Source organism: Pomacea canaliculata, linkage group LG8 (assembly GCF_003073045.1).
Source record: "Pomacea canaliculata isolate SZHN2017 linkage group LG8, ASM307304v1, whole genome shotgun sequence".
NCBI lineage: Eukaryota > Metazoa > Mollusca > Gastropoda > Architaenioglossa > Ampullariidae > Pomacea > Pomacea canaliculata.
Window position 1 is genome coordinate 12,815,937 of NC_037597.1, and position 27,880 is coordinate 12,843,816.

General features: G+C 45.6%; 1 protein-coding gene across 1 annotated transcript; it reads right to left on the reverse strand.

Annotated features, from left to right (window-relative positions):
- LOC112570200 (follistatin-like) lies at positions 1-27,289 on the reverse strand. The gene is made up of 2 exons (XM_025248518.1): positions 26,784-27,289; positions 1-4,907 (listed from the first exon to the last, which is right to left on the reverse strand). Exons 1-2 carry the CDS (start codon positions 27,004-27,006, stop codon positions 4,108-4,110), a joined length of 1,023 nt encoding a protein of 340 aa, XP_025104303.1. The 5' UTR covers positions 27,007-27,289; the 3' UTR covers positions 1-4,107.
- Positions 27,290-27,880: the final 591 nt, after the last annotated feature.

Sequence of the window (27,880 nt, forward strand, 5' to 3'; positions counted from 1 at the left end):
TTGGATGGAAACAGCTTAACACTTTACTGACATCTCAACATGACAAAGTAACCTGTAAACTCATCTTCATGTGCATTTCTATTACTTGTTACCTTTACCAAAAGTTCTCAAACTAAACTTTGAATGCCTGTACTGGACATTAAGAAGTCTTTCCCCATTCACTTATAAATCATTCTAACACCGCAGGCTTTCTTTTAGTCTTTAACCAACCAAAAACGTTTCCTTTCTTGAATATAGAAGAATAACAATAAAGAATAATACAAAATGTATTGGCTGTTTCTATCAAGCTTTCTGAACATGAAACACTGCCATTTACACGAGAAACTACGCACGAATTTTCATTTCACAACCAGCCTGTCAGTGAGAGAAGAAGAAAGGGATGAGGATGACAACAACGAAGAACAAGAAGAAGAAATGACATGGCCAGGTCTTTGTTAAGACCGAGAATCGAGTTCACAAGAACTGACGAGAGCAATCCTCATCCTTCAGCCGCTTGTGTTACAACGAGTTTTGTCTCGACCTCATCACTACGTCGTCATCACGTCTCTCGCACGTTCATTCACTCCAGCGTCTGCTTGGAGGTAGCAATGGAATCCCGTGAATGGGACTAACTGGCTTTAAGCAAAGGTAAGCAATATATATATAAAGCTAAACGTTCGCCCATTCTATGTCTGAGGGCCCGGGTGCACAGTTGGCCAAGGAGTCAGGCTGTGATGTATATCAAACATCAGCAATGTAGCTGGCTGTAAACATCAGGATCCACTTAGTGAGACTGTGATCCCGGCCCTTGAAGGCTAAACATACACCACTATAATCTAATCACATCGATGATTCCAAAGAAAAAGAAAATGACATGGATGAGGAATAGAACTTTAAAAACCAATACTTTATTTTGGTAAATAATAACACTGGAAACAAATCAATGAAAGCAAAAACAAGCATGACAACAGCTCTACAAAGCAGACTAATGTACTAAACTCATACCTATGATGAGGGTTGATAAGACAAATGTTTCTGTTTAACAAACCGATCAAAGACTGGGCCCGAAAAACAAAATCGCAAGGAACAGCATTTTGTGATTAAAATGTTTCCCAGTCCACAGATAACAAGTCCTTACGACTGAAAGACTTAAATTATCGGTATTCCTTCACATTCAACATAAAACATAAGGATGGTTGGGTGTTGGAGTTTTAAACCGTGCCAGCAACTGCAGAACACACGGATGGCTGGTTGTTTGAGATTTCCGCCATGACAGCAAGTACTGAACATACGGAGAAGTTGCAAAGAACACTTTGCCTTAAAATGTTTGTGAATTCTGTCAACTTCTGTTTTTAGTAAACGGAACATCTAAAAAAAAAATGCTACGTTTTCTGCTGATGCAAGATGTTTGTTTGTAGTTTCTGGGTTCAAAACCAACAGTTTTTATACGTGTTTCAAGCTTAAAGTTCTATTTAATTTTGAACACATATAATCCGTCTCTTTCTTTCACACACACATACAATTTTTCCTAGATAAAATGAAGTGAAAAAGTCTTTCAGAAATAATTTATACAAGGTAAACACAAAAACATTTTAATGTCTTCTAAAAAGATGGAGAAAATAATTCATAAATCCAATATCTAGCGACTTCGAAATTTTCTTTGCGTGATAAGCATAACTGTTAAAAATAAAAGTGTATAAAATGAAAGAATGAAATAAGACAATCTTAATTTATAGTACACACAATAATACTTCCAGCGAAGCTAAGGTAACGGGTGCACCGATGTCTCTCTTTTGGTTTCTGCTGAACACAGTATTTTCCAATACAGAACTGGAAATCACAAGAAAAAAGAAAACACGACAAGTAGGAGAATGAAGATTGATGTGGAGATTTTGTTGTTGTTTTTCTTTACTACATAGACAATCTTTGCTTATCACCACAACTTGACGAAAGAGAGGATAGTTTCTTATTTCAGAGAAACGGGGGAGAAAGCTAACGAGGAAAGGGATGAACGAGAAGAAGAAAAAAAAAAAAAACAACTGAGGAATGGTTGAATCGTACAGATAGGCACCTCTCTGGAAACCTGAAGTAACCTGTCGCACCGACTGTGCCAGATTCTGAACACATACCATCTGTTGAAACATCCAGGACGAGCTAGAAACACGAGGAGAAAGGACAATGAAGGAAGAGGTGCAGTAAGTTCATGAAAATAGTGTTCAGCGATGGGCGGGTGAAATAGGGTGAGTGATGGCGAGCATAGGGGACGGAAAAAACCACAGCGATCGAGCACAAAATTCCCGAAATATGTTCTTTGAAAATGCAGACAACCCAGCATGCATTATGCGAGTCAGTTAAATTCATACTCATGCGCGAACAGTAAATGTGAAGTTAGCAACAAAGCAACGGCCATTTGTGACAAGGTAAATAATAAATAAGACCATTGTAGCAGGTGAGGAAGACAGCACACTAGTCAGACTATTCTGAATGGACAAAGGCCAATACTTGAATTGTCAATCTCTGAAATATAGTAAGATGTTTAAACACGTTTTCACATAAGAAATAATAAAAGAAAACATTTGTGTGTGTGTGCAATATATATAATTGATAAGCCAAATTTTCGAGAATATCGAGGTATCTGCCAAGTTTTCTCACACCTTCTTTCACAGGTCACCTAGTAACAAATACACTTTTAAAATTCTGTTAAGCAAGTGACAGATACTTTTTACTATTATCTTGGTAAACAAGTGACAATTTTACTTTGACGGTGGTCATCAGAGTAACAAACATTTTCACTTATAAAAGACATGTTTAAAATCCTGTTAGCAGCCGGTAAACCGTGTCAATGAAATTTGCAGTCTGCCTTCATTAGAAGAAATCGCTTAAGCTAATCCCAGATGTATCATTAAAACAAAACAGTACAACATTCTACATTAACTACATTGAATTCTTTTGAATGTTGGTGGCACTGCATTGTTATCCATCTTTACGGACTGCTTCTGCAGTAGACAATCACCTCTCACACATAGTTTAAATGTACGGGAGTCTGTGCGAGTTGTGAGACTAACTTTTGCTTATTCTAGAAGTTCCTCTTCGACATTAGCTTTGTCAACGTTTGCCGCTGCTCGCTGGTGCAGACACATCCATAATCACAAACAGCACAGTTTTTCTTTTTCTTTTCTTCTTTCTTTTCTTTTCTATTTTTGTTTGTTTGTTTGGTTTTTTTTTTGTTTGTTGAGAAAAGTGGCCTGCAGAAATGAAGTAACAAATTACATGAAGACGCCAGGAAACGTTAAAACCAGACACAGTGAAGTCAGCGAGGGAAAAACAGAAAGCTGTAGAGAGCGGGGTGAAGAGGTCAACCCTTGAGCCAGTCGCCAACTTGCACGTGGCTTTCAGACAGCACAGCCCATGCGCTGGAATCACGTGCTACTTCGACAGAAATCAACTGTTGTGACTGAACCTCGAGGTGTGTGCACCATTATGCTGTCTACTCTTCCTGCTACTTGCTCGTATATTCTTGAGAACTGTCAGACTTCAGTGGCAACATGCAGCACTGCTGGTCTCCTTCAGTTTAAAGGCTTTTGTTGGATGATCGAATACTGATAAAAGACAAAACCTAACCAATCCGCTGATCAGACGTCTACAGGTCAGGTCGGGTCATCACCAGACTGGACTGTGCATGATGCCACAAGCCCTGTTTGTGCTCGCTCCTAGCTGGTGAGAGAAGACTAGTCTGGTTTCTTCAGCAAGTCGGAGCGATGTTGCTAGAAGACACTGAACAGAGTCACAGACAAAGGAAAAAGAGGAAAAATCACGATGTTCGACATAATCTACATTGGCTTATAAAACAGGATGGAATCCCGAGGGATGGTCCACCACGCCTGGGATTTTCTCTGGTCAGTGGTTTCATGCTTCTCTTTGAAACACACCTCATTTCTACCTTTTCTGATGCGTCCTCTGAGTAGGTGACTTCCAGAAGCGAACCTCGCTCACAAATGTTGATGCCTTTGATTGTGCTGACTGCAGGAATCTAGCATGCACGATATAAACTGCTTGAACTCGTGTTTGTCTTCAGGTTGGTTTGCTATGTTGATGATTGTTGCATTTTGTCCAGGTGAAAACTGCCCCTCAATATTTCCAGGTGAAGTGCCCAAAAGTGCGCATGAATCTTTTCTTCTGCGTCTTGTGGCGTGGGTTCCGGCTCCTGTCCCTGATCTTCCTCCGCCGACGGCGCATGTCCTTCTTCCTCTTCCTGCGATTGCGTCGCTCCTTGTCTTCCTTATTCTTGTCCCCTTCGTCGCCTGTGTCGTTTCCGTTATTATTCTTTCGTTTCCTGGGAGCCGCGGCGTCTCTTGACACACCGACATCGCTTGTTTCATCCTCACCGTCGTTGTCCTCCTCTTCCTCCTCCTCGCCGACGGCGTCACGGTCGTAAGGGGAGGCAACGCTGGAGGTGGTGCACGCCCCTGCATGCCGCACTCTGATCCTGACGTCCTCCTGGCAGGCGGCGATCTTCATGTGACAACGGGACGGATGCGTCCTGCCGTCCGTGCCGCACACGGCGCGCTGCTTGCGTCTGCGGCACGAGGTGGGGGTGTCGCATGTGCGGCTTGGGGGACTAGTTCCGGAGGCGGGCCGTGGCACGCTGTGGGTCGGTCTCTGCGCCTCGGTCTGCGCCTCATTGGCGCCTTTGTTGTCGAGGGCGGGACAGGCACCTTTCCGCAGCATCTTGATCTTGGTGCCAGAGTTGCATGCAGCGATCCGCAGGTGACAGCGCGAGGAGTACGTCCGCCCGTCGGTCCCACACAGCGGCCGCTGTCGGCGACGACGACAAATGTACTCACTCGGACACGTGCACAGGGGCAGGCCCTGCATGTTCTCCACGCACACCTTGAACTTCGGGCATTCCACCTGTTTGCAGGCACTACCTGAAAGTACACACCAAGAAAAATATGGTCAGGAACAATATAATGCTGGTTGCTTGCTTGGTTTGGCGGGAAAATGCTTTCACACTAGGAAGGAAGAGGGAGGGGGACCGGAGTACCCAGGGAAAACCGCCGACGGCCAGCAAGTGGTCACATACTAGTGTCCCGAGACGAGAACTGAACCAAAACCTCTCACTGCAATGGTGACAAGCGAGTGTTTTAATCACTACACTACCAGGGGCCACCAGATACAATGCCCTCTATCAGTTTTTTAAAAATCTAATTTTTTAATTTGGGGATGGGGGAAACTAAATTCCAGTAAGAAATCGAAAACATAATTTGTGTTATCTTAACCAATGTCTTCTTGAAATGTCTTGTCTCATCTCAAATTCCTGATGTCTTTTTCTAAATAAACAACACAATCGAATTTGTTCTTAAAAGTTTTAATTTTTAAAATCCCTTTACGCGAGACATTTGAAGGGTTTACCCTTCTCACACATTCTCACTAAATCTCCTCTTGCTATGGTTCTGCTTCGGCTCCCTTTTCTTAAGGCATTCTCCCCTTTCCAAGTGTGTGCACTTAAATCAAAGGGCTTAACTATCTTCAGTGGCTATTTTCTTTTACTGTTGGTATCATGTCGGCCTGTGCCCCATGTCCTGATAGCTTCCAAAAGAGCCCTGATACTGGCCTGGCTTTCCTAACCTGATGACAGGCCCTGTGTTGTGCCGCACACCTATTGTCTTTACCTGCAAGACGACGCCCGTCCTCCATCTTTCCCTAAAGTACAGGTATTGTTGCTAGGCTGGCGGAATATGTCTTTGGTTCTCTGGGCTGACACGTAAAATTGCTCTGCCATCTGTTCCCTATTTTGCGATGAGCTTGCTTTATAGAAATGTCCCAACTTCCTTTGCTGACATTCCTTGGTGTCTCCTTTCGCGCCGCCCCTGCCTTAATCACTGTCATCATCTTAGGGGAAGGGACGAAGAAAGAGAAAAGTAGAAACCCTTGTTTTTCTACAGCCAGGACCACGAGGACCTAGATTGTGCGGAAATGTCTAATGATTAAACTAGATATGCGACTGTAGTTTCTAGAAGATTCCTTATTTCTAAAGCTATTTTTTTATTGTTTGAATAGAATACGATATGAGACCCTGTTAGTGGTTACAACAGAATACAAAGAGCTAATGAGAGGTGAAATTCGGTATACTACTTGACCAGAATGAAGAAATTATACAATTATTATCTCACAGTTGAAATCAGGGTTGGTGTGAGAGTATTGCAGGTCCCTCATTGGAATTTCAAGGCATGTGACTATCGTGCTTTTGTGAAATACTCCCTCCAGCCCACCTCCACGAAGATACATCTTTTTAATTGTACTCAGACAGGACAAATCGCTTACAACATGTTGATCTGGAGAGAGAAACTTTGTTCACCCCAAAAGTTCCCACATGGCCGTGTGTTGTGTCTGCGTGCATGTCGGAAGGCCGCCAGGTTTCATTAAAAGCCAGTGCTTCCATCTGTCTACACAAAATCGACCGTTTTTGAGACGATCGGGGCAAAACGGAAGAAGTGGAGGCAGGCTAGCCTAAACAAAACACCGGAGATATAAAAAAAAATCCCAGTTTGCCCTGGAAGCCATGAAATCCATTACCAATACAATGAAAGAAATGCGAGCGCTGAAAGCGGAATCAGATGTTAACAAGCCTCGAACTGATCTCTGCCCTGCTACTGTCTTTTGTGAGGCAGACACCGACTGGCAATGACTGGAGATGTGGAGGGAGTTGGGTTTGTTGAACGAGTGGGAGGCTGATGTACGTTTTAAGTGGTGTTGGGAACTCGATATCAGGGTAATTCTTGAGAGAACTGATCCTTCAGCACTATATGAATTCATGTCCTTAATTTAGTCATCTAACATATTCTCGACATCATCTCTAAGCTATGGCTTGTGGTTGATAATGAGAACACGCTATCACCAGTTTCTCTGAACACCAAACTACTTTCATGAAATTAAGCAAATGAAAAGACCACTTATCCAATTACAAAACTGTACACACAATGCTCGTTAATGGAAAACGATGCCAGCAAAAGGATAGTTGTGGATACGGATGTGACTGCAGTGTGTGTCTGGGAGCGCACGTGCATGATCAATTAGAAGCGGGGTGTCAACAGTGCGTTTGTAAGCGCGTTGTGGCCACCAAACTGTCACTTTAGTGTAGTCTTTAGACAGAGAAAGTGCTTAATATGCAGCTTGCAGCAGATCTCTTCCACATGCCGAAGTTTATGTGAAATTCCCAAGAGGCGTTTAGAAGGAGTTGCTATCTTTCCCCAAATCTTCTTGCTTGCAAAGTAAATATCAAATGATGGGAAATGAACTATGGCGAATGGCATTACGGGAATCGCCGCAGAGCAGAAAATCAGGGAAATCCATCAAGAAAAATAAAAAGTTTTCTGGCACTCGCTAACTCAATCCAGTCTTCGCACTAGAGAGTGCGTGAAGATTCGGTCAACGATGTTTGTGAAGCATCCTGACAGAGATTCACGTGTGAGGTTGCTGCAGTCACCTCCACCAACGTTTGCTCTACTTTAGTCTCTGCGGCGAAGGAGTCGCCGGTTTGGTGTTAAAGATCCCTCGGGATGCTTTATCGATGTTGAAACTGAAAATTAATGGGAGATCGTGAATATTACGGGTAAAAACTGTGGCTGAAAAGTTCTTTACATTACGAACAAGAAAGTCTATTCTCTTTGACCATCTAAGCGTAAAAGAAAGCCTGGAGTTGAGAACGGTTAAAAAAAAAAAAGTGCCCTCCTATCTTCCTCTCCCCTTCCAACGGCCCCTTTACCCGCCGACTGAGAGACCTAACCGCGCTCACCCGAGAAACAGTAACGCAGCGTGGAGGAAAGGGGAGGAAAGTCAAACAAACGCCACAGGCTGCGGTGTTTTCCACACCTGTGTGCTTTTTACTTCACACCTTGCGGCTTGGCAACAGAGGAAGCTGGGAGACTGCTCGTCTATCACGGGTGATTTCCCCCTGCCCGCCTGCTTTCTGAATCTCGGGATGCCAGCACGTGCTGTCAATAGCATTAATGTGTCAATAGAGAAACCGATCGCGGCCCCCGCGATGCTCCTCCCGTTTCTGTGATACCCCTTTACTTCCAGAGCGCAGCTTCCACACATCCCAACCCCACCCCTAAAAGTTCTTTCAATTATTTACATATTTTTTTGTTTTATATCATGACAAATATCACTATTTGATGTGTCTATTATGCACAAGTCATATCTCCCGTTAGTCGCTGATGAAATATCATCACACGGGAACATCAGTCCCTCCAAATCTTGAAGAGGGTGAATGGCAAAGCAGTGTGTCACGGATAATATTGTTGGTGTTACATGTAAGACCTACAGCAGTAGCCTGCTGCCCTTCAGTCTCAAACGCAAGGGCAAATACTTATTCACACGCCCTTCTGACAATTGTTATGGTCGTAAAGAATCTTAGGGGCAGAAAAAAAACCCTTCATTTCAAAAGACAATCTGTAGGAGTTTTCTATTTCAGCATTTGGGTTTTACTAGCGCTATTACCATTATCGGGAATGACTGCTCTACTGAACAAGTATTTATTATCCGTTTATCAACAATAGTCGAAATCTTTATAAGTACCTGCATGAAATTTTCCCCACACACTTTTCTGTCCAGGAGTGTTAAAAGGATCTAAGCTTAGCACGACTGTATGTCCAGGTCTGGGGGGTATCCCCCTTTTCATTCAGAAATAGCTTGTAATAAAGATGTCTTTGTTTGCCTCTACCCATAAAACGCAAAGTAAACGACATAAAATTATAACCCTCACCCAACCCTCGTCAGCTTTGTCTTTGTCTGTCCAGTTTACATCTGCTGGTCCTGTTCACTGTTAATGCTGAGCATTAAACGGTAAGATATAGACTTATAGGTGAAAACGTGTTGGAGGCAGCGCTGCTATGAAAGCAGCCAGCACCTTCAGAATAAATCACTAAGGAATGCCTCATGCAGGTTTCAGTCCACTCGCTGTAATGCAATGCTGCAAAGTGATTCTATCTTTTGTTTGCACGAGCCTGAGTCATTCCAGATACTGGACAGTTACACTGAACACATCTTGAGAGTTCTTAGACTTGACAACATACAATGATGCCGTCTTCCGATTTCTGAGAATAAAGGCTTTACAGTTGCTAAAGTGTTTACCTGTCTTCTGAAGGGCACGAGATATATAAATACTGTCATCGTCCCTGGCTAGGGAGGGAGGTAGGGAGGAGTTGTGAGTCAAGTCGGGGCTGCATGCCGAGCGTTCTTGGCCAGTCATTTCTTCACAGGCGCTAAGGTTTCGCGCCAGGGTCTGTCTCATCGGTGTTACCTTTGTCGCGTGTGGTAATTGGTGTCTTTGAACTTGTAAGATGAGCTCTGTGTCATTGATGAACATGATTTCAAAGGACGGGTACACAGGACTCGGTTAGTCGCAGGGCGTGGAGCGAGCGGGGCCCTGGCCATAAAGGGGCGAGCAGTCGGCGGCAATGAAGGTTCACAACAAAGCGCTCGGTGTCTGCTGCTGATGGCTGCAACGGCCCCGGATGTCGCTCTACCGCAGCTCGTGGTCTAACAAAGTGTTTTATGGTGTCTCGTCTGAGAAGCTCACAAGTTAGCACCTGGTTGTTGGAGCACATATCGCACGAGTGTCTCTCTAATCTTGTATATGACAATGCGTGAAGGTGTATTCTAGAGAAATCTGACATAGATATGTTTCTTTTATCTGTCTCCAATACATGTCTTTGATTCTCTTTATCACACAGGGTAATAAAGGATATATACAGACCCTTCACCATCTCAGCGGGCTGGCGTGTTCATGCGCCTGCACGTGCTACTCCACGGTTGAAATCCTAGTCCTAGGATAAGTTAATCCTTGATTCACGCGAACGCCTCCCTGCATTTGAGTTTCCCTAAGGCAAAATGAAGATCTCTTGGCAGCAGTTATACTATTTTTTCAGCGGTACACCTGAATACGACAGGTTCAATTTATCTTCAGAGATGGTGGGGGGAGCTGCGGCCAGCAAGTGCACCCCTGTTGGAGGTCTAATGAGTGAAAGAAGTTGCACTGTTGGCAGTCAGGTAGGTAAGCGTGGCAGCCAGTCATAGACCTCACACAAAGTTGCAGAGTTCATAGCACTGCCTCACTAGTCACAGGTGTAAATGTTTTAATCGTAAATTACTCTCCTTCCCCACACACACCCATGCCTAACTAGTTAGAGGTGTAATAATTAAATCGTAAATTACTCTCCTTTCCCACACACACCCATGCCGCACTAGTTAGAGGTGTAAATGTTTTTATCGTAAATTACCCTTTCCCCACACACACCCATGCCGCACTAGTTAGAGGTGTAATAATTCAATCGTAAATTACCTACTCCCCTCTCCTTTCCCCATCAACTCCCTTGTCGCGCAGAGCATGGAGCTGCGACCCGAACATGTGCCGCTTGAGGTTAACTCGGTGTAACACTTTCACACTGACCGACCGGCAGACACAACGAGAAACGATCCCCATGGTCTGTCACAGAGCATTAAAACCCAGTAGTACTCAACCTGGTGATCGGTAATAAATATATAAAAGCTGCTAGGCTCTTTTGTATATAAAACTCTCGTTACAGAAGAAGTGTAGGAGTGGAGACTGGGCAGGCTCCGGGTATCTACACGGCCCTGTTATTCCAGAAAGCTCATACCTCCATGGGCACCTGCTGCTCACGCTGGCTGTTAACGGTCAGCGCCCATTTGAACGTTCTGCATACGTCACTAATCAGGCGAGACTACAGATGGCGCACTTAGTCTCAAGTTTTCCTTCTGTTTAGGTGATAGTACAGAGAGCGGTCATCAGCAAGTCGAATTATTTGATAACACTTGTTTTAACTTCAAGATATTAATGTGACAGAGAGAGTGGGAGGAAGTTGAGGTGAGGAAGACTTTAACTTTTCGATGAAATGTGGGGAAGGGTGGGTGGTGCTGTGACTTAAACGAAATTAAAAAAAACAGTTCTTCCTCACGCCACCCGCCTGCTGCCCCAACAAATACGTGGTGCAAGCTAACAACAAACATCCCCCGATAAGCAGACATGCTGCTTTGTTCCTTCCCAGATTCTTCTGTTTTATCAATCTCATCCTCCTCTTTTCGCTCTATGCATATGTCGGTGTTAATGCGTGGGAAAAAGAAATTGCGATAAAAAAAAAAGTTCGACTGGAAAACTGATAACTCAGCTCTTTTATCATCCGTATGCTGCAACAGACTCCAACATAATCAAACAAGTTAGAGGTTACTGATAACCCGCGACGAGAAAAATGACAACAGGCTCCAACATCACTGAAGCCAAAACTACATTTTTGTTTTTAAAAGAAAAGTTTCATCACACCAAAAAAACACACCAGTGATCACACCGACACACTGTTGCTGACCTATGTGTTTCCATGTTTCGCGAGGGTACGAAGGTGGCACAGTCGTTAATTATTGTCAGTCGCCATAATATGAATAGAAGATACAAAAAACAATGTCTTTGGAACTTCTATTTGATAATGTTGTCTTACAGTTCAAAAGTTATCGAGAGTTCAGGACTTTTTACCATAAAGAGAAAAGCTGTGATGGAACGGGGGATGGCGCGTCTGTGGAGGGATGGGCCTCACTCGCCCTTAGGGGAAAGGGGTCCTCTGGCTGGCTCGCTTCGCCCGCTTTCACCCTTACACTCAGACACCCGTCCGTTCCACACGTCCGCACGCTCACTGACTGACAGTCGCTCTCCTCGCGTGCGCAAAACACACAACTGATAAGACAGTTGCACAACAACAAATTATAATTACAAAGAAATTAAAGCAAATTAGGTTGACACGTGACGCAATATGAATCTATGAATACGTGGACTACCATCGAGTCACAACAATGCAAAGAGTACAAAATGAAACAAACACACTTTCCTTCTAATCTCTGGATCTTCGTATGACGAACACTCCCCCTGCAGAATACAGTTCGTCAGTCTCAGACAGTTCTTGTACGGCAGCGTCGTTCACGACAGACTGCCTCTAGACAACCAGTAGTGGACAGTCACAGACCTGCCTTGGCACACTACTGTCACTACTGGCTGAGTTGACAAGTCACACACCGATGCCCCTGGCAATGACGATGGCGACGACGTTGGAAGTGAGTTTCCTGACGCACTGTCCCTAGCTCACTGGCATTACTGCTCCTCTGGTTGCCCCAGGCAACGGATGCAGATGCGGCGACGATTTCAGGCGACAGTGGTCCGGCACCGGCTCCAGACGTCCAAGACCCCAGAGGTACACAGGAACAACAATCACTACTCCAGACGGTTACCCCAGACAACGGGTGGCAGAGTTGCTGTAGCCGGTTCTGACGGTGTACCTCCTTCTTGACGTCTGCGAGGACGGAGACCCCTTTCTCACTCTCACGATTCCAGACTGTAAGTGCCAGCAAGTAGCGCGATACGTTCGGTAGAACGGGCCTCCCTCAGACTTGCTGCCTACAGCTGATACGACGCTCAGAGACGGTAGTCTCTGCTGGTATTTTGGGAAAAAAGCCCCGACTAACCATCTACCCCTAACTATATACTAATCGAACACGTGACTACTCGTCACCTAATCTACCTGTACCTAACGCTATCGCTCTAGTACTAACGCTACTACTGACTACCGCGCTATTCCCGTACCTACTACAACTGCCACCCCCGGCTCTAGTTCTCGCTCCCCTCCTAAGTCACGGCGCCCTGTCAGGTCGTAAAAACGGACAGAAAAGGTTTCCCCCACTGTCCGCTGTTACTGATCCCCGCCTACCTATAATTACCTACACCCCGCTTCGGCTGTTGGTCTGGCCTTGAACCAGGCTGGTTCATGACACCCCCTACTCAAGAGTAAAACCTGGGGTTTGCTCAAAAATCAGGCCAGAACAACAGTGAAGCCTAAAACTATTATCAAAACTTTCATACATTACGAGCGACACGCTTCCAGTAACACATTCTTCCGGTTTAAAGAAACAACAAACTACTGGGTACTCTGCCTACTGTAGAGAGATACCACAAACGCAAATTCTCAAAATCATATACATGAATGAATATTTACACGACCTACAGAACCTAGAGGTGTGCTTACCCACGCACACGCGACTCGCCTAGTTCTATCTTGCGGTCGTTTCCCTTCCAAAGATTCCATTCGGCCCAGTACGGAATGTATCTTTGCGCATCATCCAATGCTGTCAAGCCGTATGCTAACTCCGCACATGCGACAATACTAAAGCCGTCACTCGGCCCGTGTATGTCCGGCACCATACTTGACCTAACATCACTAAACTTGACCCTGCCCTGTGTAAGGCTTACATCCTTCTCATCCTTCTCACTGTCATCCTTCTCACTGAACAGTTTCTGTACTGATCCGTCTGTGATCGGATCAGGTTGGCCGGCAGCGCTTGCCGCTCTCCTTCGTGGGTTAATCACCCTACCGATGCTGTTCGGTGACAGCCAATCAACCGTACCCTGACCGTTGACCGCTTTGTTTTGGTTACCGCGCGTCTTACTGTTTCTCGCCGACACCGCAATCGGCCGATTTCCATCTACCTGCGACATACGGTCGGCTTTCCCGTCCGTGTCCCCTGTCGCACCTTCTTCTGGAATTCCTGTTTTTACCAAACTCCATTCTGTTTCTGCGCTATTTGTTTCTACACCTTGAACTTCGCGCGGACTGTGTGTAAAGTGGGCGTCGTGCTTCTGGGTGAGCAGCGACCCCATCACTAGCCGGTTATTAGTGTGCAGTTCTGCCTTTTCCAACCTCCAGGTCACTTGAGATCTACCGACTTCTGCGGCTAAATCCATACCTAGCCAGTTTACTTCTTCCTGGCGGTGCAACGGCTTCTGATAACGCAGGCTACTTACTACCTGCGCGTTACCATGAGCAACGCGTTGACGGTCCCACAGCCGACTCAGCCGCGGTGTCCTCGTCAAGGCGCCGCCCACCCCCTTCCGGGCACGCTGCACCCTTTCGCGATGGCTACCTGAGGTGGAAAGCGCTTTACCTATCCCTTCCGATGTAACCCAACCTTTCTTGTTGACATCACGTGATGTCCTATCCGACCCCAGCCGTGAGGACGCGGGCCTTCGCCGGTCACGCCTTCTTGACCTCTTACCCCGCTGGGTTCGCTGGCTTGCTGACCCGGCTGTAGGTCTTCGTGCAAGCCGCCAGTCTGATGCACCTGTTGGCGATTTTACCCTCGCTTTCAATTGATAGTGCATTTTCACACCTACTCGGACTCTCTCAGAGCCACTCGTTTCCTCTGCAAGTTGTGTCTGTAAGCTCTCCAGCTCATTCTGCTCCATCTTCTGCATCGCATCGGTGAGCTTCAACTCAGAACTGCTGTTGTTAAAGGAGCTGGTAACATGCTGCACCACTCGTGGCTTGGCTGCCACTTCTGCCTCTGCCTGTCGTAGAACAGGGTTTAGCTCCTCCTGCCGCTTCTCTTGATTTTCTTGTAGCAGCAGTTTTCTCGGCCCCATCAGTTGCTGAGTGTCAGTCAGCGTGTTTTCGTACCAGGCTTGCTCTTCCTTTAAGAGTTCCTGACCCTGAACTAAGCCTTTGTGGAGCCTCTGTGCTCCCTCTAATAACGCTGATGCAGCCTTGGCCATTTCATTCTTCTTGTTGCGTTCCCCAATCTTCTTCTCTTGTCTTTGAATGGGGTTCTGCATGTCACTAAACTTCTCATTTGCATGCATTCCGCTGGCCTCCTTTCGGCGCTGTAGACGTGACTGACTTGTTCTGTCCAGCTCTTGCTTCCTGTCCGGATCTGACCGGGTCCGACCCAGGTTGGTGTTTGTATTAGACACTAACTTGTTGAGTTTGTTTTCTTCTTTTCTAATTTTCTTCCGCACACGATTCAGAGCCTTTCGGGCGTCTTTATGTTCCCGCTCTCTGTCTGCAATCGCTCGCAGCAAATCTTGCAACTCTTTCTGCTTTGCTTGCTCCAGTCTCTTCGCCGCTTCATATGTTGTATTGCTGCGACGAATGGCTTCCTCCAGCTGCTGCACCTCCAGTTGCATCTCGTCGTGCCTCTTCATCTGTACGGCTCCGACCGTGCGGTCACTTCTGAAAGTTTCCACACATTCTGTGAGTGTGGGCCTTACTTTGACAACCACTGTCTGTATAGTCACCCACACCTCCCCGTCCCTCTTCGCTGGCGATACCGCCGGCCTCACACCCAGGCCCGACTCGCCGTCTGCGATCACTGGGACGCAACGGACAGCTAGCACCCCCCACTCGGGATCGCTAGTGTCTCCTGTCTGCACTGGCACCTCAAAGACCTTTGGATCCTGGCCTCCAGGATCATCGCCGTCTTTGGTTTGTACCAGTCGGTGCCAGTCTGTACCTCTCTCGACAGTTGGCACCAGCCCCTCTGGACTGTCACTGTCACCTGGCTGCAACAGTACTCCCCTGACAGCTGGCACTTGTTCCTCAAGATTGCCAGTGTCTCCTGCCTGCAACTGCGCTTCACTGACAGCTGGCACTTGTTCCTCAAGTTTGCCAGTGTCACCCGCCTGCAGCGACTCTCTGACGACAAACGGCGCTCGCATCTCACGATGGCCGCTGTCAACCGCCTGCAGCAGATCCGCACTACCAACCGGCACTCGCCTCTCGCGATCGCCACTTCCTGCTGCCTGCAATGCCCTAGTACCGCTAACCAGCTCTCGTGCCTTCCAAAGACCCTGGTCCTGTACCTGCAGTTGCCTAACAGCGTGACTGTGCCCGGCTTGGCTCACGAGGAGATTAGGAAACTCTACACCTCCTAACCCTCCTCTCGCATGGGTAGTCTCCACACCTTGGAAAACCCCCTCCTTCCCGCTGGCCTGCTCGCCAGTTTCTACTCTTCTAGCCTCTTCCTTGCTAGGATTCACTTCGTTAACCTTAACATCAGCAGCCTTTCTATCACTAGTATACGCGCCGCTGGTCACTGCATCGCCAGGCCCTACGTTGCTAACCTGTACCTCGGTAGCACTCCTGTCACTAGCGTATGCGTTGCTAGCATCTACCTCGCTAGCTGGCTTCTCCCCCCTCGGGGTTACAGCCTTACGCAACTCATAACCACGGGGACAACTGCGCGAATAGTGCCCTACCACCCCGCAGCTGTAACACTTCACACCTACAGATCTCCTCAGCCTGTCGGACTGTTGGGGACAAGACCTCGGGTCATGCCCTGTACCCCCATACCTAGAACAGCCAACAGCGGGCACCACCCCGCGCTCTGACCTGTAAGTACCTGCCTCGGCCGGATCACTGTCATCTAAGCTGACTCCGCCTAACCGGCACACCTCTCTCAGAAATTCTCGCTCTTTCTCGCGTTTTGTTCGCTCTTTCTTTTCCTTTTCAGCCTTCTGGCTTTTGACCCGTTCGCGCGCGCGTTCGCGTGCAACTCTATCTTCCTCCTCTACTCTAGCCTTTTCCTCTCTCTCTTCGGCTATTGTTCCCCAGTGACAGCCCTTTAAATTGTACTCTATAAACTTTCGTGACTCTTCCTCAGTTTTACCTTTCTCTTCGCAGATTTCTTCTAACATCTCTATAAACTCGCGCATTACTAGCTCTTTCTCGCGTTCTACTAGCTGTCTCTCGCGCTCAGCTCTCCTCCTCTCGCGTTCTTTCTCGCGTTCAACGTACTCTCTCTCGCGTTCAGCGTACTCTCTTTCTCGCTCGCGCTCGGCTCGATCTTTCTCCTCTTTTTTTTCCTCCCACCATTTGTCCAACTCTCTGTCTACATACTGCAATAAATCTTTTCCTACTAGCCCACGCTCTACTCCGGCTTCTTTCAACTCCTTAAACTTTTCACGGCGCGTTAGACAGAATTTCTTATCCATCGTAACTAACTCTAGAGACCCTACAGCTACCATGATCACTTATTCTGCTTCAGCTACTTGCTGGCCACTTGCAACCTGTTTACAATCGATGAGCATTGATGTCAAATCAGCAATTAATTAAGCAATTCCGATAGTCACACAAGTTAGCTAGCATAGTAAAATACATCAATACACACAGAATCCTAGGTTCAACAACATGTCATTGTATAAAGAGTGCTACGACATAGGACGAAAGACAACACTCGCACTTTCGACCTCTTCTTTGGACCTGAAAACAAATGGTCATTCAGATCCCGGCTCGAGCCCCCATTTGTGATGGAACGGGGGATGGCGCGTCTGTGGAGGGATGGGCCTCACTCGCCCTTAGGGGAAAGGGGTCCTCTGGCTGGCTCGCTTCGCCCGCTTTCACCCTTACACTCAGACACCCGTCCGTTCCACACGTCCGCACGCTCACTGACTGACAGTCGCTCTCCTCGCGTGCGCAAAACACACAACTGATAAGACAGTTGCACAACAACAAATTATAATTACAAAGAAATTAAAGCAAATTAGGTTGACACGTGACGCAATATGAATCTATGAATACGTGGACTACCATCGAGTCACAACAATGCAAAGAGTACAAAATGAAACAAACACACTTTCCTTCTAATCTCTGGATCTTCGTATGACGAACACTCCCCCTGCAGAATACAGTTCGTCAGTCTCAGACAGTTCTTGTACGGCAGCGTCGTTCACGACAGACTGCCTCTAGACAACCAGTAGTGGACAGTCACAGACCTGCCTTGGCACACTACTGTCACTACTGGCTGAGTTGACAAGTCACACACCGATGCCCTGGCAATGACGATGGCGACGACGTTGGAAGTGAGTTTCCTGACGCACTGTCCCTAGCTCACTGGCATTACTGCTCCTCTGGTTGCCCCAGGCAACGGATGCAGATGCGGCGACGATTTCAGGCGACAGTGGTCCGGCACCGGCTCCAGACGTCCAAGACCCCAGAGGTACACAGGAACAACAATCACTACTCCAGACGGTTACCCCAGACAACGGGTGGCAGAGTTGCTGTAGCCGGTTCTGACGGTGTACCTCCTTCTTGACGTCTGCGAGGACGGAGACCCCTTTCTCACTCTCACGATTCCAGACTGTAAGTGCCAGCAAGTAGCGCGATACGTTCGGTAGAACGGGCCTCCCTCAGACTTGCTGCCTACAGCTGATACGACGCTCAGAGACGGTAGTCTCTGCTGGTATTTTGGGAAAAAAGCCCCGACTAACCATCTACCCCTAACTATATACTAATCGAACACGTGACTACTCGTCACCTAATCTACCTGTACCTAACGCTATCGCTCTAGTACTAACGCTACTACTGACTACCGCGCTATTCCCGTACCTACTACAACTGCCACCCCCGGCTCTAGTTCTCGCTCCCCTCCTAAGTCACGGCGCCCTGTCAGGTCGTAAAAACGGACAGAAAAGGTTTCCCCCACTGTCCGCTGTTACTGATCCCCGCCTACCTATAATTACCTACACCCCGCTTCGGCTGTTGGTCTGGCCTTGAACCAGGCTGGTTCATGACAAAAGCTTTCTTCGTGCCATCCTTATGCTGATCGCAATGATTTAGTATTTAATGACTGAAACTAAGACATTTGTCTCTTTGAGTATGTTGACTGATGAGCTGTATTGTCAAGCAGAAGTTTGCAAGCAAACATAAAAGTTCAATCAAGACATTTGGTTTTCAATCCCATGTGGTTTTGTTCACATAGAATGGCTTGTCGATTGCTTTGTTTTGTTTTTTGTTTTTGTTCTAGACGCGGTAAAAGCATTTCACTGAAGGCAAAGACTTTGATCGTTGTCTGTGGACGTGGCGAGTCAAGCATATGAGTTGTAACTGTGCAAAAAATGCATTGCAATGGCTGCAGGCGACCATGAAACCGACCACAGCGAGACAACTCCCAACATGTGTTGACCGAGGGCGCTGGTTTATGAACCTGATTTAAACGATAACACAAATTTATAAATGAAAGCTCTGCAGCGTGCCTCGGGTAAATACCCCGCCTTTGCTCCTCCTCTACCGTACCATCCCCATACCCATACCGTACCCATCCCCGCCATCTTCCCGAGAGGTAGTCCCGTTGTCATTATCCAGAAGCACGTCTTGGTTACACCAGGACTCCTTTGAAACAAAATGGCGTGAAAAGATGACAAGACAGCAAATTTTAGAACGTGTGCACACATACACGCATATATTCACACACACCAGCTTTTTTTTTTCTTTGCATTTTTTTCAAAAATATAAAACTAGCAATTAATTTAGCTGAAACAAACACGGACGCCTTGGCTACAAGCTAGCAATCGTGGCCTGCCATTCGGATCCACGCCCAGCTCGTCTTCATGAATCACATTCGTCCAGTCATTGGCAAAATCCGCACATAATCCCTAACTCTTCAAGACAGGAAAAAAACTATTAAACATCCATGGTCTGAAAAAAAGCGAGTAGCTTACGAAGATGCCACGCGGCGCAGACTATTTGCGAGTTCACTTCAACAAATATTGGGGAACCGAAAATCCCCCATCTATTTCCTTCGGAGCCATTTCACCCGATGGCGATGAATAACCATAAATGCTAGGAGAAAGCGGAGAGTAATTTAGTTACCGAGATACTGAGTCGGGTAATCTATTATCACTATACCTTTTTCAGTCCGCCTGGCCAATGGACATTACGGCTTAGAGAAATTGGATGCAGTCTACTTATATAAATGACATATTAAAAGTCAGGTAATCTGTCATTCTTCCTGCCGTTTCCGTTAACCTTCAAGTTCTCAGTTGTACTGCAAAAAAATGGCTGGAGACACCATCATGCATTTTGACAACACGGTTGTTGAACTTTTCACTGCGCCACCCATACATATCCGGGTAGTTTTTATAAGATTGTTACGGAATTACTTTTACTTTAAAAAAAAAAATTTCAGGATGCTGAATAATACAAGAGGTAATTCTTTAAATAAAATGTGACATTATATTCTAGGAAATCTTAGACATGGAAGACAACATTAGAAAGCAAAAAGCGTTTTGGTCATATTTATTTTCCTCCATCTGCTTGTGTGTGTAAGAGACACGGAGAGTTCTTTATTGACAAGAGGTAAAGTAAGCAAGACAAGTTTTTTTTCCATTTAGCCCTCGCTCTTTACGAGAGAGAACTGTATCAGGAACAAAAGGAAGGAGGAGGAGTGTGTATTTCAGAAGTCGAGTTCTTACATCGAGAAGGAGTGGTGCCAGACAAAGGTGGGTAAGTCACGGGTTGCGGTAATAAAGGTATCGTGTGGAACAGCCAATTAACTCAGGCCATCCACTACAAAGGATCCCGCCATCATGCTCGCGTGTCGCAGACTCCAAGAACATATAACACAAGAGAAACGCCACAGTTGGTCACGTGAGCAGCGAGATCACCGCTGGTTATCGACAGCGAGCACGCGAACACACGGGGTGACAGGGTGCTGGGTCCATGTGTGGAATGCCGGAAAGTCGAGGTGGGACGTCTTCAGAGCTAAATACCCACATATCATCAGACATCATATCCACCAGGGTACAAAGGACAGATGAAGGATTCTTGTCTTTCAAGCACATTATCCACATGCATGCACACTTACATGGAGGAAGTGGGGGTTGGGTAGGGGTAAGCAAGCGGTGACTGCCTGGCCAAGCCGGTGAAAAATGGGTGTTGAGTAGGGCTGTTGACGCAAACGATGACAAACAAGCCAGGCCTTATTTCACCGAGGGGAAAAGGGATGATGAACGATATCACTATGGTAGGCGCGCGCCCCTGTTCCCACGACAGCGGGTCAGGCGGGTGTTGCTGCGGTCGCATTGCGCATGAGCCCTGCTCCCGCTGTCAACAAGGACAAACTTTATACGAGGGTACAGACTAGAATCACATTAACACCTGCATCCAACGCACTCTAGAGAAGACATAGTCGAGAGGCTTTGTTTTCAGTGTCACGTTTGGAAAAATGGCGAGCAGTTGACCAAAGACAAGGTGTATGGACCACTAAGGACCACTAAATGGCCCAGTGTTTTCGTAAAGTGGTAGAATCGTGACAAGCACAGTTCACTTTTGCCGATGGAGGTGGCTTCATTGTTGTCTCTCTGCGAAGAAGTGTCTGTTGTAGTTTAGTCAGCTGCACTTGCTGACTCCTGTATACCTCACCAACAAGTGTGACCGACACAGTTTTGACCCTTTACCCCAGATTATCAATATTGCCATGACGAGGCGATGGTCACCAAGAAGAGTGCTGATGCCAAGTCTTCCATATCAACTGCAATTCCGCTTGAACAGAACAAATGTACGTAGTTTGTGTATGTGTCTGAAAATCATCGCTGGAGAAGGGGGGTTAAGTGTGAATGTAACTTACGGATATGTGAGGTGTGACTGTTTAGTTTGGTATAAGTGAGGTATGACTTTTATTACTTATGAGAGCGCCCAACAAAGGAAAACTTCTATCTGTTGTGGACAGAAGCAGACAATAAAGAAAATTACAAAATGAAACTTAATGACCCGTTATGTGGAGAAGATCCGGGCTTTTCCACACGAAGACTGCGCAAAAAGTATTGTTTTTAACTAGCCATTGAAACAATTTTATAGGCAGGCGAAAAAGTTTTATACAAAATAGCCTGGCGGCTAACAGATCTCTCATGTGTATTAAAAGAAACCGAGACTGCAACTAAGTAGTACACACGTGGAGATGCAAGCAAGAGCAGATAATATCACAGACCCTATAATATTTTGCGGAATAATAATGAGCGTAAGGGAGGGGCGGCTATGACAAGAAAGCCATGGTTAGGTGATATTTGTCCTTCTCACAAATGTTGCAATCAATTATCTACTGCACGGTGTACAGAGTAGTTATTACAGCATTTCGTTAATTGCTCGAAACAAGACAATGAAATCCTTACATATTTACCCTTCATAAGACTATCGCTAAGCACAACTATTTTTTTTAAAAATCATTGAAACATATACATGCGCCCTTTCGCAACATATCCACCAGTAGTGAACCCAACCACTCAAAAAACGATTGGGCATTGTCTTAATAGAATCAGTCTCACTCCATTATGTATTATTTTGACCGGCTATTTCTTTAAAGACCAACTACTTACCTAAATAAAAAAAATTAATTACTGTTGTGATACGTGTGATACAGCCAAAGGAATCGTGCCAAAAGCTTCAAAACATCATTATAAACCTTGGCACTGCACAAGCACTAGACTTGAGTAGTTTGTTCGCATGTTTGTGTTGGTGGTGAACATCTTGTGTATTTCTAATCGAGGCGATTTTTGGCTCGCGTGGTTAGATAACACAAAACATCTGCTCCACACGAAAACTTCTATTCATAGCAAAGAATGTATGCAGCTATGCGAGGAGAAATCCCTTGAGCTTTAGGCATCTTTCCTCATGTTAAAACACCCGATAAAACCGATGCCACCAACTTTGATACAGTATTGTAATCTTAATATCTGTAAAGCACAGATGGCTTCGGGACTCGGATCATGAACAACGTGGCTTCAGCTGGGGCGTCCTCTGGTACGTGCAAAAACTGGGGGATGAAAAGAAGAGGAAGAAGAAGAAAGAAAGTTAAAGAAAAAAGATTTTTCTATAACCATCATTTGTCTTCGTTGTTCACAACGGCAGACCTCGCGATGAAAAATGTGAAAAATATCACTCCATAAAGACTCACAGTTTTACACTGTTTGAAAGTCTGATCGAACTTTCGTGTTATCATAAATCTCAGTCAATCATTATGTGCATGAAAGCATATATGTGTAGTCTAGAATAAGGTTTAATTTTGCTTCCTTCGATAAACCAATAACTAGCCAGTTATTGCTGAGTTATTGAAGAGTTGGTGGAAAGTAAAACTTGACTGGAGGGAAATTTTCTGTTCAAAGACAGAATGAGAATCTGTCGAATTGCACAAAAGCGGAAAAACAAACGAAAAGGCCAATTTGAAACTAATAGCCAAAAGAACAGGAGAGATACTGTTCGGGCACGGGCCAAAGTTCAAACCATTCATCTGCTACATGCTGAGCAGAGCTCAGTTCCTTCTCGTCGGCACCAAGATTTCTATTTCTTCCTTCTGTTTCTCTCTCACACACACATTGCAAGGACCGTCAAGTTATGTAAGCCTGTTGGCTGGTTACCAAGCGCTCCGCTCGTCAAGTTAAATAAACACAATGGGACAAAAAAAGAGAAACAACATGTCTGCCGCCAAAGCGGAAGTTTGGCATTTCATTTGCACTTCAGTTCTAGCCTCTCGAGACAGGCGGCCTGAGAAAGCACAGTGTCTCCCAGTCCTTCGGTCACAGTGCTGACACCAAAACCTCCGCCTGCCTGAAAGGCTGAGCCGTACTCACCCTCAGTCGTTACATGTCATAAATCAACTGAAACAAGTAACAAATATCAATAAATAAATTAAAAAAATATAAAGGAACTAGGATTTCCTTTCCAATAAAAGCATTTAGAAGTACGGAATGCAAATTCTGAGCACACCTGCGGCAAGTTCCTGATAATGGAGGGTGTTCACAGCCGGGGCTTCTTGTCGGCGCGTCAGCCGCTGTTGGAACGAGTGTGTTGACTGTGTTATTCAAGACAGTTCCACCATCTCATTTACACACTTAGAAGAATTTGTGACGGTGGCCGCCGGAGCTCGGCCGTGAACACCTGAGTATTTATGGCCGGCCAGTAATGACAGGGTGGATTTAGGCGACCTTGAGTTCTAAAACCTGCAACGGTAAACGCCCCTGGCCATTAACATAGCTACTTCAACCCATTAACATAGCTACTTCAGCCCATTAACATAGCTACTTCAGCCCATTAACATAGCTACTTCAGCCCATTAACACAGACGAGTTAATGACTTTACTAAGCATGCTATACTTTCATACCTGTACCCACCTGTCTTCTAATAAAATCCAAACAGAAAAAAAAGATTACTTCGCGACTCATGCTGTCAAGTACCTCATGCTCGCGGCACTTCAGCTAAGCACTAGGGCAGCCTGAAAGGCCCAGAAGCACTGGATTATTAAAAAGTCTGTCTTGAGGCTGTTCTTGCCAGACAGGGAGGCGACCTGCCTACACTCCTAACCTCTCTCTCGACTGCTTACAATTACTGTGGCGAAATGGAAATGCCCCGTCATAGTTACTCCAACTGTTCACTCTGATGCAGTTGACAACACCAGTATGTCAAATAAAATAACTGTGATTCTAACTCCCATTTCTCCGCAATCTCCACACACATGCAAGCGCTTGCATTTCATGCATGCGCACCAACTCACCCACGCAGAGACAGAGACAGAGACAAACTAGAAGAGAGGGGCAGAGGTCAACAGGGACAGGAAATAGACGGAAAAACACCGGTCGTGGCACTGGCAGTGATAAAAGCGAATTCTTTGTTGATAATGGCAATCAATGGAAATGATTATTTAACGGGCGAAGACAAGAAAACGAGGTTGGCGCAGTGCGAACTGTACTGCATGCTATTAATCACAAGTGTCTCGCTCACACTGCTTCTCGACTTCACCCAGTTTTCAGGCCTGAGTCCTCATAAAAGTTTGAAAATGTAAGTAAGTTGTGACTGTTAGCGGTGTTGTTGAGTTCATAGACGAGTCCTGTAATCAACTAGTTGTTGAAATTACGATTACGACCCATCCTACAAATGACACGGCAAGTACATGTAGGTAACAAGATGGTTTAAAAATGGTTGTGCGCCGGTTTGCGGGTGTCTGGGCGGGTAGACATAGGTCTTGATAAATCCATCAACTACTCAAGTACTCGAGGTGCGACTTCCGATAAAAGTTTGTTAAATGACACATTCATCGTGAATCCAAGCTGCAAGCGCAATAAATCGACTATTTAATTTCATTATTTACTGCTATGCTGCACCGTTTACCTCTCATTCCTCTACAAGCAATCCGCCTCATAACAGTATCATTTACATTCGATCGTTTACTTCCACATGAAGACATACCTAAGCCGGTATGTTGATTTAAAGGGGTATGGGTGGAAAGCACCCCTGAGGAATGTTAGTTTGCTTTAACATGTCCAGGATTCGGTCTCGGGTATAAGGTATAAAGATCAAACACACGGTAAACGGCGGCAGACGGTCAAACACTTTAACGGAATTGTCCAGTCACATTTCAATAGTGGTGATATCCTTTTGTTAATAGTTTAATTATAAACTTTCCACTGGTCTCAGCGAAACCGCTGTATATAGTGTAGTGTTAGAACGCTGTGCTAAAGGTAACGGAATGGGTCTTATTTTGCCATTTTGTATTCGAGTTAAAAATAATTTTGATTGTTTTTTTTTTATTTTTTATTTTTAACCCTCTTTTTCGTAGAAGTGTGTATATGGCCTTACTTCATATTAAGGCTAGTGTTTGGTTCTGAATACGGGAAAATGTTTGAACCGACGAAATGGTGTTGTTACGGAAGTCCTACGGCCATACCAGAATAATACCATATAAGGGCTGTACAGGGTGCAACTAGCTGTAGGTCACTCACGTGATGAAGTTTGTGTATACATGTGATATATGTCTTTGTAGTAGAACAGCACAGATCATTCTTGGCTCAATCAGCTGCGATACTTGCCGAGGTCCAGTTCCCGGCATGCCGACAGTCCCTATTTCAGAACAGTTCTAGCTGAGAGATGACGAGGGAAGTCAAACGGGAGGAGGGAGGGGTACATAAATCCAGGGAGTTAACAATGAATCTGAACTTTCCTGTAGACGAACGGGGCAGTTCAAAAGGTGACGAAAGATGCGATGTTAGAAATAGAATGATTAGTAAATCAGCACAGGCACGTCTGGAAAACGGACTAATAAAAAGCACACCGAGGAACAAGAAACAAGCCGAGATGATTCGCAACAACAATGGAACGCTGAAACAAGCTCGTGGACCATCACCCTCGACATGCATGTCTCCCACTCACTGTTCGCTCCTCGTTGGAAACCCTGGCGTGGATCCAAAGCGAGAAAAGGGTTGAGCAAAGAATGTCTCAGAAGACAGGATCTGGGTGCGCACCTATAAACTCTAGCTAATACAGCAAGGTGTGGGGAAAAGACCCTGATACATTGAAAGGGATATGTACATGACTAATAAATCTAGCACCGTTGTCATGATTCACAAAATAAAGTCGAAGGTGTTCCAGCGTCTCTGTTTCCCCTACAGGCTCTTGGTTGCAATTTTTGACTGAGCTCAGAAAGCGTTTTATGTTAATCACACGGAGGGGCCGAGGTAGAGCAACCTGAGATAAACATCTGCAGCTTCTCGTTTACCCCAGCATTCTATTTCGGGGAAAAGAAACCACCACTAACAAATAAACCTCCCATCAGACTGTTATTTTCACCTTTATTCGCTTGTCTCGCACTAGAGTCAAAAGAAAGGTGTGCGGCACTGCGAAGGTCTGTTTCTTTTTATTTAGGCAGTCGTCGGGTTCATGTTTATCATTCACTAAATTGTGAGGGGGAGGGGAGAAGATTGGGCGGTGGGTGGCTGAGTTGGTGACAGATGTTTGGTGAGTATTTTTTCATTCTGCATTTCTTCTTACACAGCATAGTATAAGTCCCCAAATACCTTCATGTTGTGTTATGGACCCATGCAGAAGGACAAGTTAGCTTAAACCAAATGTCGACACATTATAATAGGATGATAAAACTATTGTCAACAATAATAATTTCGTAACATCAGCGGGTTAGATGTACACAGACACTAATTTTTCCAGGTGAATTCGTGAGCATATACAACCTATTCTTACATTTTGACACCAGCTTTTCTTTGTGTCGTCTGCTCATTACAAAGTTACTTTTTTTCAACCTCAACTCTTAAACATGAATACAATCTATTCTTTCATCTGATATCAGGTTTCCTAGTGTCGTCTAACATGTTCATGCTATAAGTAAGACAACCTGGGGCTTCACGCGAGCTTACCGTGTCCTTGTAGGCTGGCTATTAGAGGATGAGGTTGGAACTTATCGCTGGAGCAGACGGTACAGCAGCCACAGTGGTCCTTCACCGCCTCCCCTTCACAGTAGTGAAGCTCGGGGCACCTGTCCTCCTCGCACACTCCACATTTGATGGATATGGCCCACACAGGCGCTAAACATCCCACTACAACCAGCGCCCACTGCGTGATCCGCACACCGCCACCCATGCTTTGTCACTGTCGTCTGCTTCGACTCCAAGTGTTCACAGCAGTTACCACCCTTTGCATCAACGACAGACGGTGTCAACGTGTGTCTGCCGTCGGAACATTTAATCTTTAACACGATTTCCGATAACAATGCAGCCACACAAATCAAGAAAAGAATTACAAACTAAATCATAGAGTCTGACCGGCGATTTCAACCACCTGAACACATTTCTTGGTGGAGATACCAAGCCGAGTAGCAGACGATGCAATCAGTGCGCCACGTCCCTACGGAAATCACCGAGGCACGAGTCTCGCCGACTTTATAACTGCGTAAACGAAACGAGGTCCGTGATTAGCTACTGCTGCGAGCTGTCTTCCACAACGAGCCAGCTGATTGGCTATGCAAATTAAGAGGGGTTCGTTCAGGCGGGTGCCGCCTGGCTGTGCGCGCCGAGGAACGATTTCACGAGAAGCGAAAGTAATAGCGTTCGCCGCTCGAAAGGTGTCCGGAGATGCGATGTTTTCTGCCAAGAATGTTTTGGGGATTTTTTTGGCAAAAAATCTTTTGCCCAGATTGAAGTCTGCCACTAGTTATTATGGCGTAGAGGTAACAGCCTCCGTGCAGGTGTTTTGATGCTTCCTCTTCTTTGTATGACTGGATTCTTTCAGAAACTGCATTTACCTGATGAAAGAGCGAGGAGGGGCCGGTGGGTTTCACTTATACTTAATGAGGTACATGTTTCGCTGCTGGCACAAATATGCAATATTTTACATTCAAAAAGAAAAATAACAACATTTAAGAGGAAAATTAACAAGCAAGAGAAAAAAAATTACTAAAAGAATGCAATTACTGAGTAAAACCATGGACATATATATAGATATTAGTTCGTGGTAA

Bases quoted from the DNA above. Each gene is read 5' to 3' on its own strand.
- LOC112570200 (XM_025248518.1), bottom strand. From the start codon at position 27,006: ATGGGTGGCGGTGTGCGGATCACGCAGTGGGCGCTGGTTGTAGTGGGA. The intron at 4,908-26,783 runs GTAAGCTCGCGT...GTGTACTTTCAG, and splicing joins AGCCAGCCTACAAGGACACG to GTAGTGCCTGCAAACAGGTG.